At 42.8% G+C, this 10,817-nt stretch overlaps 1 protein-coding gene across 2 annotated transcripts; it reads left to right on the top strand.

Moving 5' to 3' along the window:
• The first annotated feature begins 239 nt into the window (after positions 1–239).
• LOC107264702 (protein FAM49B) lies at positions 240–7,395 on the top strand. 2 transcript variants are annotated; one of them, XM_015733239.2, is made up of 7 exons: positions 240–782; positions 4,287–4,421; positions 4,494–4,718; positions 4,785–5,119; positions 5,197–5,276; positions 5,341–5,467; positions 5,577–7,395. In XM_015733239.2, the coding sequence occupies exons 2-7, from the start codon at positions 4,337–4,339 to the stop codon at positions 5,712–5,714; spliced, it is 990 nt and encodes a 329-aa protein (XP_015588725.1). In that variant the 5' UTR covers positions 240–782; positions 4,287–4,336; the 3' UTR covers positions 5,715–7,395. The 2 variants fall into 2 exon arrangements, with proteins under 2 accessions (XP_015588725.1, XP_015588726.1); XM_015733240.2 differs by lacking the exon at positions 240–782 and adding an exon at positions 3,515–3,682.
• The last annotated feature ends 3,422 nt before the right edge of the window (positions 7,396–10,817 follow it).

Raw genomic sequence — 10,817 nt, 5'->3', positions numbered from 1 at the left:
AGTATTCGCTAAGTACGAACATGCCTGTTTTTTCGAGTGATCCAAGATCGAGTTGCTCTCGCAAAGGTTCAGCAACGAACCCACCGACTATCTAGGAACCTTAAAACGCTTCCTTCCCTCTCTCCCACCAATGGGGTAAAGGGTTAAAGTTCCGTAACGTTCCGTACCCTATACGACTAGCGCAAGGGGGATCCGTGAGCAGGGGGGACCTTCCGAGCGGCTGGACTGGCAGTGGGGAATCAGCTGACTTGGTAGAAGGGGCCCAGACGTACTGGAGTTCACAACGAATTTGTCACGGCGCGCTACGCCATCATATCGGCGACTACTGTCGGTTTTGACAAGAGCGACGTCAGTACTGGATTCCGTCGTGCAAGGAGTTCTCGCTCGAGCTCAACCGATTAATTCTTCATAAGTTTTCAAAGTGATTTTTCCTATCAGTGTATAGAAAGAAACAAGATCAGTGTACGTAGAGTCAGCTTTTGACAGAGGAGAATTGCCTTATCGCGAGTGTATTCGCGATAGCGTTATCGCGACTTGTGCGTGCGCTTATACGATCGCGTCGATTACCTTCTATGAAAGTCGATCCCTTTTACCGATCGAGCGATACCCGTCTCCAGTGTCAATTTCGTCCCTCTCCCCTGTCTCGGCTGCAACATCAGTGGACTCTTGAAGCAAAAGTGACTACTTTTACTATTTTGGACCTTTCGGATTTGGGGACTCGTGCGAATTCGATAAGTCACTCACGAATGCTTCCCAGAGTCGCTCTCATCGTTGCTTCTAAGGTAAATAAACTGTCGGTTAACTCGGCGTAAGTGTGCGGCCATCTGTATCACTGTGTGGGATGTATATATATATATATATTGAAGCCGTCGAGACGTCGACGCCAGCGACGGTACCACGAGGGTGACTTTGGCCCCGGGCGTCTTGCTTTCTTCAGGCACAGACAGTCTCGCAATTTTCATTTTGTTTCGCAGTCGCGCCGCCGGTAAAGCCTCGTACAAGGATCCCAGAGAGACGAAAGAAACCGAAAGACCATTAGAACTTTCCAGTGTTGCGCAAGGTGGTTTTCACGATGCGATTGCTTTTTATCACGCGACCAAGGAAACTGCGGTTTCGCATGGGAAACCCGCCAACGCGAAACTAAGCGCCTCCTCTCGGTTTTCACGAGTCGCCACTCTGCACTATTGCGCGTACGAAGTATCGACGCGTGTCTGGCCTTTCCCTGTTTTTTTCTTTTTTTTCCCCAGCATTAATAGGCACAGGCTTTTTAAAAAACGTGCTTGCTGACCACCTACCGCCCTTCTTTTTAATTATCGGGGATACCATGGCTGGTAATCAGAGCGTTATCTTGCCCACCAATTAACAACTAGGTCGCATGTTCGTACGCGAAATTACCAAGGGAAACAGTGGCTGCTCGTTCCTCCGGACTGCACGTATGTGTACGTGCTGGCGAATCCACATACTCGATCGATCGCTCAACCAAAAATACCAGCGGCTCTGGAAATTGGTGTAACAATCGATTTTCATGGAAAAGAGAGAAACACTAATTTCGAGGAATTACTTGATTCTCCGAGCATTCAATTATACAGACGTTAACGTGCAGGATCCCCCATGCGGAAACGTCAGACTGGAAAGCGGATATAGGGTCAGTGAAATAGAGAGAGAGCGAGAGAGACGCGTCTATGGAGACAGCGCACGTGTGAGAGAGTCAAGCCACACGCGGTGTTTCCTTTCCATATTAACGAACCAACTAAAACTATATTCCCTTTTAATTCGTCAGTACGCGGCCACCACGTGACGTCAGGCGGCGGCGCTAAAAGCAAAGCAGGGCCTCTTACAATTTTACCAATATTCGTGGATTCTTTTAATCCGGCACATATGTGACCCTGTATACTGGCCACATAGCAGACTCCAGCAGAATAGTGGATGCAGCTGAAGAGCGACGGCTTTGGGAGGTTGCGGGGGCTTCGGTCGGAGGTTTCCACCATTCGTCCGGGATATGACGATATCCCTCCTGGCTCGTCCATTGGCGTAGGCATCCCACGAACCATTCAATGCCACCACTCGATATTGAATCCCCATTGCGAAGTCGCGCGCGATCCTTTTGTATCTAAACTTGCCTACTCGATGCAACGAGACTTACCGATGCACGTCGATGCAATTGCACAATTTTCGTGCACTAAGGACTTTATTCTCGTTGGAGTCCAGAAAACAAACATTTGTTTTGTCTGCAAACGCACACTCGTCGTGCATGTGCGACTAGGAGGATGACGCGAGTTACTGATAAAAGAATTCCTGGGGTATCCTTTTCGTGATAATTTATAATTATCCAAAAAAGGAGTCTTGTTCAGGCTTTCAACTTTATCTTAACTGCGCGAAGTTAAGGAAAACAGTTCTGGCATTTATTCAGGTTTTCGTACTCGCCTTGAATTTCTATAGAGTCCTAGAGAGACCTCCGTAAGGCTCGAGGTATTTGCGCGAAGTAGGCTAGAGACGACAAGCCGTTATACTCGGCGCACACGTAATACTGTAGAATTTGCCAGTCGACGTCGACGTCGGATGAATAGGGAAGGTGTAAGGCCAACGCGCCTTCCTTTTTAAGATGTTGATACTCCACAGGGTGATGCGTCAGGTTGACGAGACTTCGTCACGGGGCCTTCGCCTTTTTTAATTAATTTAGGCGAGCGTAACGAGGACATTACCAAATATAGAGGGAAGAAAACACGCCATATATAAAGCAGACGCGCTGAAACGGCTCGACCATTGCGCATTGGCTACGTTCACGGTCGTCACGTCAATCCACTGTATACTACACGTACGTGTGGAAGAATAATACGACGATACGTGCCGTCGCACTTTGCCTACTCCTTTCGTTATACCATACTGTACTATACTACAGATATATCTGTAGTATACATATATCTCCTGTTCGATCGTTCCGATTAATGATCGTTACTCGTTCGATAGTCCTTAGCTTTGTATTTATTTTTCAACGACTGTTCGATAGACTCACGTGGGTGGGAGTCTTTAATATAGTCGTCCACACGATAGTCAGGCTGGTTAGGCCGCTTGGTTACCTACTGGTCCCAGACGAAGGGCAATGGGGTCTCAATTGATTTGCTGGAATTGAAGCACAAAAAGGCTTTAATGGACGATGATTATCCTCGCCCACAATTTCCGACGATTATCCAATCGTCCGTGAGACGAGGTGCAAAAATCTCACCGCAGTATTTAGTCGTCCAATTTGGTTATTATTTACGAGAGAGTGATATACAGAGTGGCGATATAATAAAGGCAAACACGACATGGCCAACGTTACAGTGGCCCTCGGGGGCCACCGGCAGGAGAATTCACAGCGTGAGACAGCGAGTTTACTGTGAAGCTTGGAAATTCTAATTTTAACGTCTAATTTTAGGAAAGCGGTTGCAGCTTTCCCTCCCTTAAATCGGATATTCGAATTCTTGGCGCCGCTGCCTCGCGCGCCATCTGGCTGGCGGGTAGACGAACTACTATCCATTGATTTTCCCTAACGTGACGACGTTTGTTGACCAAATAAGGAAGTGCCAGGAAACTAACCCCGCGATCATGATTTCGCTGTGAATTTAAGTTTGTTTTTATCGATTACTCATTGGTTTTTGTCGACGTTAATATGCACACCGTGTATATTGCCAAATAAATGACGGTAAGATGCAGAAGATCCCTCGGACAGAGATTCCCAATTTCATTATTGAAAATCGAGGCGGACTGCGATTTTGTGACATTCTTGGATTTCCAGTGGCCCCAATTTCTCGCTCTAGTGAAACTATTTATAATTTTATTTTTTATTAAAAACTGTGTCTTTTGCCATATTGTCTGTTCGACTAATTAATGTACAGTATCTTTCATTACATTCTCCTGGTAACGTGTCACTCTATAAACGATGCAGAATGTAATCTTGTTTTCTCAGTTTTAATTAGATTTGACGTAATACTCATTAGATAGTAGCGTCTGATAATCAAGATTCGACGTTATTGTTGTGGTAGACTTCGTAGAATGAATATCATAAACCACGCGACTTCCAGGCGAAGTCAGCTGCTACTCGCTAATAAAAGATTTTACGTTCTTGATTCCTCGTACTTCGATTTCTGGTAGACGTGTACACTGCGGTTAAAATAATATAAACATAATAAAACAAATGCTATTGCGTAGAAGAATCTCCTGTGACAGTTTGAGAAGGCCGTTGATCCATCCAAAGAAAGTGAATCGTTTTTCAAAATCTTTCTTGTCATTGTAACGTTTTGTTTCAGATGCCATTCAGAGGCTAGACTAGTTGTTGACTCAAGATCAGTAGCCAAGGATGGGCAAACTTCTGAGTCTCTTGGCTCGGGACGAGTCCACGTGTTGCACACCCCAGAAATACGATGTTTTTTTGGATTTTGAAAGTGAGTGTACAAATGTTCATTAATAATCGATAAATCTTTGAAAAAACCTAACCTCGTATTTTTATTTCACAGACGCGCAACCATCCGACATAGAGAGGGAGACTTTCGAGGCTGTCCAAAGGGTGCTCAAAAATTCGGAATCTATTTTGGAAGAGATCCAGTGCTACAAGGGCGCGGGAAAGGAAATTCGAGAGGCCATTTCGGCGCCAACGGAGGAATGTCAAAGAAAAGCGTATCTAACGGTTGCGCCACTAGTTGCCAAACTCAAAAGATTCTACGAATTTTCCCTGGAATTGGGTAGGTCCTTATCAGCAATCACTCGTGGAGTGTCATTTTTCAAAATTATTTGATTCCCTCATCCAGAGGGCGTCGTTCCCAAGATCCTGGGTCAACTCTGCTCCGGTAATCTGTCGCCGACTCAGCACTTGGAAACCCAACAAGCCCTGGTGAAGCAATTGGCTGAAATTCTCGAATTCGTTTTGAAGTTCGACGAGCACAAGATGAAGACACCTGCCATACAAAATGACTTCAGTTATTACCGTAGGACCCTGACGAGGGCTTCGCTCTCTCAGCAGGACAATTCCGAAAGAGATCTCGTAGTCGGTAACGAGTTGGCCAACCGGATGTCCTTGTTCTACGCTCACGCTACGCCAATGCTGCGTGTATTGAGTCATGCAACAATAACATTCCTGGCGGACGTAAGAATCATGATCGCTAAGTATTTACGCACTTTCCTCGAGTGCTGCTTCAGTTCTGGGTCTGATTTATTTCCTAGAACGAGGACATCCCCAGGGAGAACATAACGGAGACTCTGGGCACCATGGCCAAGGTTTGCTTGAGGATGCTGGAGAATCCGTGAGTAACGTCCGTAGATCTAAGAATCTTGACGAAAAGAATACTTGACGAAAGTTCATTCCAGGAATCTGCTGGCCCAATTTCAACGCGAGGAGACTCAGCTGTTCGTTCTTAGAGTGATGGTAGGCCTGGTTATTCTCTACGATCATGTGCACCCTCAGGGCGCCTTCGTTAAAGGGTCTAACGTCGACGTGAGTATTATTATGCTTTTTATTTATTTTTTTTAAATACAGGGAAATACTGTACTGCGATGTAAGATTGGATGTTATTGTTATTTTTTTTTTTTTTTTAATTTTTTAGGTGAAAGGATGCGTAAAACTATTAAAGGACCAACCACCCTGCAACAGCGAAGGACTTCTGAACGCTTTGCGTTACACGACCAAACACCTGAATGAGGACAATACTCCGAAAAATATAAAAAATCTGCTGGCTGCATGATTACCGAAGCAGCGCGGCTGCTGCATCCGAAGCTGAGGCAGAGGCTCGCGATTTGTCAGTTTTTCGAAATGTCCAGAAGGCAGTGGACGCCTACATTGCCGGGACGACGGAAAATTAAGAAATGAAAAAGATCGCGGGGATGATCTTGAGCAGATCTACGTTACCTGTTTAATCGCAATGATCCATTGTAGGAATGGGGCAGGCTAGCTCACGTGACTTTCCCAAATGAATCTTTTGATTTTGCGACACTGCGATAACCCTGAAACTGCCGACTAAATACGCGAGACTATCAAACGAGGAATTGGATTTTCTGAGGTGATACACGACTGCTTAGATCGAGGCGGTAGGTCGTTATTATTAAATTATTAAAAAATCCAAAATTGCATAATGTCACAATTGGGAGATTATTAATCGCGATTGATAATTATTAATGAATTATTATTAGATAGTATTCTTACTGTATAGGAGCGTATTACTGTGAATAGTCCGGTTTAATATGTTTAGGAAGAGTTGGGTGCGGTAAGATCGCACGCTGGTTAATTAGGGCATATCATATTAATTATAAATTAGAATAATTTTAATTGTCAAGCGACACGGGACGACCGACTGCTGTAGGCTGATTGTCAATCAATCAAAGAGAGGATTTAACTACGTTATCGACTTCGCAGATTTTTAGCTCATGTTTTACTCGGATGATTGATTACTAAATAATAAGATAATTTTAAGTAAATTTGAGTGCCGTACCTTCGCGTCCAACGTAGGAGAGAAAAAGAAAAATTACATACTGCCAAGAGAAGAGGTAGGTGCGGCAAATACGAATTATTGCCTTTTATTTTGAAAGTTCTCGAGTGACGTAACGAACAAAATCGCACGAAAGGAAAATGGCGATGATATTTGATAAAAGAAAAAAAAAAAACATTGCAATAATTTGATCCTAGTTACCGAATCAATTATTACATCGTTAATGACTTAGATTGAGGTGAAGTCGAAGATGGAGAATTTACGTAAACCAAAGATAATATATATTGTACATTATTGTATCGATATCTCGAGTCAAAGATATTGATTGTGAGTGAAAGTGCGAAAATGAGCTGACGGAGAAAATAGCTGCGATTGTATAATTGTCACTTCTATTATTATTATTATTATTATCAATTGATATCGTTACCATCGTTACCGCGTAATAGATTCTTAGGCCTTGTCAATTTATTATTGTAAATTGCATCTTTCTTCGGCGACAAGAAATGTCGAATCAGCACAAAACACGCAGTAAAAACTGCACGCGTTCAAGTACCAAAGTTGCATTTACTCAAAGGGCCACCATCCCTTCTCGCTGTACCTTTGACAGCACAGTCATGTTCCGTGACCCACGCCGAAGTTAAGCATAATAATATTCCCTGAATTTTGCACGAGGTGAAAGTGGTTACCCTCAGCGCACAAAATACTTTTTGGATTTACCTACTTATTCTCATCCAGTACAAAGGAGGCCTTGGTGCCGTATTGAAAAAAAGAGACAAAAAAATAATAATTACAAATCTTTTATTAAGATGGTGTACTTCCCATTTTTTATCGTTACCAGATAATTGTCAATCCTTTTGAGATTACGTAGATAAGGAATTGTATTGAAGGCACAAGGCGAACTGTAATACTTGGAAATATATATCTATTAATTATTGCTAAATTCGATATCCTATTAATACCAGTCCTCAATATTGCCCGATATAAATAGATTCAACAGGGAGATAGAGCTATCATGGATAATTTAAAAATTGGTAAACTGTAATCTGTGGTTCTATGGTATTCCCCATAACATGCGTCGATAAGTAAATCGACCTATGGAAAGGTCACTGTGGTCGTGGGCGGATGATAAATGCATTGAGGAATTCCCTTGTGTTTCGTGAGGCATCAGTCTGACGTACTGACGCATCATTGCAGATGCCACCTGTGTGTTGCAGCAATCATTAGTCTGGCAACATGATACTGTGTTCAGTCGATGCTGACCTGAAGGTAAAGACCCACAGTCTCTCCAGAGATGAGTAGGGAGATGCACAACGATACAGTTTTCGGCGATACCAAAATCGTGGCGCTAAATCGTAGCGGCGAGTCTGGAAGTAGGATTTCGTGATCGTCGCCTCCGTCGACAAAGCGAATCCCGTCGTAGCCGAGCTAAACGTGAACACGAACGTGTAGCTTGGCGGGCAGAGGTTCTCCGCTACTCACCGCTGTTTCCCAAAGCAACCCTTAGAACGAGACCGGGAACTATAGAACTTCTCAACAACTGTTGTAAAAGCCTATTCTTTAAATATTTTTCCCCGACATCAATAAGTACAATTTTTTGTGACATTTTTTACTGCTTTTCTATTCGACTGAATAGTATTTAAACTATTCAAAGCGCTACAGCGCAAACGGACCTCCAATCGCGTCGGTCTAGTACGTGTAAAAAGACTATGCCAAGTACAGGAGTGCTGTGCATTTCTCTCACAAAAAATATTGAAATCATATTAATAATGCCAAGTACATAAGTCACTACATGTTTTCCTATTATATGATCTAGCACTGGCCCATCATTTTAATTATATTTTCAATATTTTCTATAACGTTTTCGCTACTCTTTTATGTTACTACTGCTTCCCGTATTTAATTATGATTCAATGGTGATTTAATAATTAATAAAACTTTAGGTGATTCCTTATCGAGTACTACTTGACGGGTCCGTGCATTTCTTGATATAAATTTGGTACAAAACCAGTATACCAATTTTCTATAGACAGCATATTAACAATAACTTGTCAAAAATAATCATGGTAAAAGCTTAATAACAAACATACAGCATTGGAATACTATGAGCACGTGCAAAGTAAGTACTTTGGAATTCCTGGCACGGACCCACCAAGTAGTACTCGATAAGGAATCACCTAAAGTTTTATTAATTATTAAATCACCATTGAATCATAATTAAATACGGGAAGCAGTAGTAACATAAAAGAGTAGCGAAAACGTTATAGAAAATATTGAAAATATAATTAAAATGATGGGCCAGTGCTAGATCATATAATAGGAAAACATGTAGTGACTTATGTACTTGGCATTATTAATATGATTTCAATATTTTTTGTGAGAGAAATGCACAGCACTCCTGTACTTGGCATAGTCTTTTTACACGTACTAGACCGACGCGATTGGAGGTCCGTTTGCGCTGTAGCGCTTTGAATAGTTTAAATACTATTCAGTCGAATAGAAAAGCAGTAAAAAATGTCACAAAAAATTGTACTTATTGATGTCGGGGAAAAATATTTAAAGAATAGGCTTTTACAACAGTTGTTGAGAAGTTCTATAGTTCCCGGTCTCGTTCTAAGGGTTGCTTTGGGAAACAGCGGTGAGTAGCGGAGAACCTCTGCCCGCCAAGCTACACGTTCGTGTTCACGTTTAGCTCGGCTACGACGGGATTCGCTTTGTCGACGGAGGCGATGATCACGAAATCCTACTTCCAGACTCGCCGCTACGATTTAGCGCCATGATTTTGGTATCGCCTAAAACTGTATCGTTGTGCATCTCCCTACTCATTTCTGGTTTCGCACTCTTCGGTCACAACTCCTGATCGTCGGGAAGTTGGCGACAAAAGTTAAAAGTTTACCCCAAAAAAATACTTACATGTAAAAAACTATGGCAAATACAGGAGTACTACAATCAGGCCATAAAAAGCAAATTGAAAGGTGCTTCAATGAAATAAAAAATACAATAAATTACGGCGCAAAATGCAGCAAATTGAAAGAAATTAATTCATAGAGAAAATCATATGATAATTTGCTTGGTTATTTGGAATAGCAATAAAAAAAATACGTTAATGTTTTAATGAATATTTTTGAGACGTTAGAAAATTGAACTATCTATCTTTTGACGCCAACTTCCCGACGGTTAACTCCTGATCAATAACACTATTTGATTTCCTGTGAGCGCGTGGTACCATTGATCGACAGATTACATTCAGTCGGTGTAACTATAGTGTAAGCATCGACTACCTACGAAAGATGGTTGGATCATTAGCTAGTGTCGAAAAAGGTTGTAGAAAATGATAAGATAGGCAGCAGGCTTACCGACAGACGGTACTTTCATTTGCTCGAACCTAGAAGTTGAAGAACCTTCTCACAATAGTCTGAAGGTGTCTCAAAGGAGGAAACCCCGACATTACCCGACGCCAGGACGGTTATTAAGGCGCAATTCTTTAAATATTGATTGAAAGTAGATGGAGGTCGAGCGCAAAGGGGGAGGTTGAAACGAAGGCGGTGGTGATGAAGGTGGTGGTGATGAAGGTGGTGGCGGAGATGAAGGTGGATGGAGAAAAGGAGGCAGCTGAAGAGCACCGAAGAAGCAGGAACTCAGGCCAGGTGGCACAGTAGGGGAAAGAAGTGTATGGAAGAAAATGAAGTGAGAAGAAAGGTTAAAGAGAAGGAAGAGGATGAAAAGGAGGAAGAGGAGAAGAAGAAGAAGAAGGGGAGCGCGTCTATTATATATGATGGGCGCGGTCGCTCTCTATGGATTTTTTCCCCATTATAAATGCAGCCGACTAGTCTTGTAAATTATTAATTATGACACTTTCACTTGACTCGTTCCCTTAATAAATTTTAACTTACCCAAATAGAGTTCTCGAGTTTTTCCTGCACTCAAGTTTTCGTCACGCTACAGCAATAGCAATGCATTAAAATATCCGATGGTGCTCGCGTGGCTTCCATTACCAGGGGGTTGTTACCTGCCTTTGCTATTCTGATATAATGTTATTTAGAGGGTTGGTACGGGGGACGCAGTAGCTGCGCACAGGGACAATGACCAACATCCCTCCTCGTCTTTTGCATGAGGGCTTATTTTAGATTCTCTAAGAGGAACGACGTCCTCTCGCGCGCCGGGATCGCTCCCAACACCGACTTTAATTCCAACCCCTACCCTGCCCCAGCATCAGCCCGAGCAACTACTTCTCCTACAGTTTGTACGGGGCCGCCATGTTTTCCGAGGCGTGTGGAATGTCGCTAGCTTTTGTTTTGCCTTTAGCACGAGCCACCCCTCTCTCGAGTCTCTCGACGTTTTCTGTCCCTGGCCTCGTCAACCCCC

Source organism: Cephus cinctus, unplaced genomic scaffold (genome assembly GCF_000341935.2).
Source record: "Cephus cinctus unplaced genomic scaffold, Ccin1 Ccin1_scaffold0189, whole genome shotgun sequence".
Classification (NCBI taxonomy): Eukaryota; Metazoa; Arthropoda; class Insecta; order Hymenoptera; family Cephidae; genus Cephus; species Cephus cinctus.
This window is presented reverse-complemented; position numbering and strand designations above follow the sequence as displayed.

Bases quoted from the DNA above. Each gene is read 5' to 3' on its own strand.
- LOC107264702 (XM_015733239.2), top strand. From the start codon at position 4,337: ATGGGCAAACTTCTGAGTCTCTTGGCTCGGGACGAGTCCACGTGTTGC. The intron at 4,422-4,493 runs GTGAGTGTACAA...TTTATTTCACAG, and splicing joins TGTTTTTTTGGATTTTGAAA to ACGCGCAACCATCCGACATA. The intron at 5,277-5,340 runs GTGAGTAACGTC...AGTTCATTCCAG, and splicing joins TTGAGGATGCTGGAGAATCC to GAATCTGCTGGCCCAATTTC.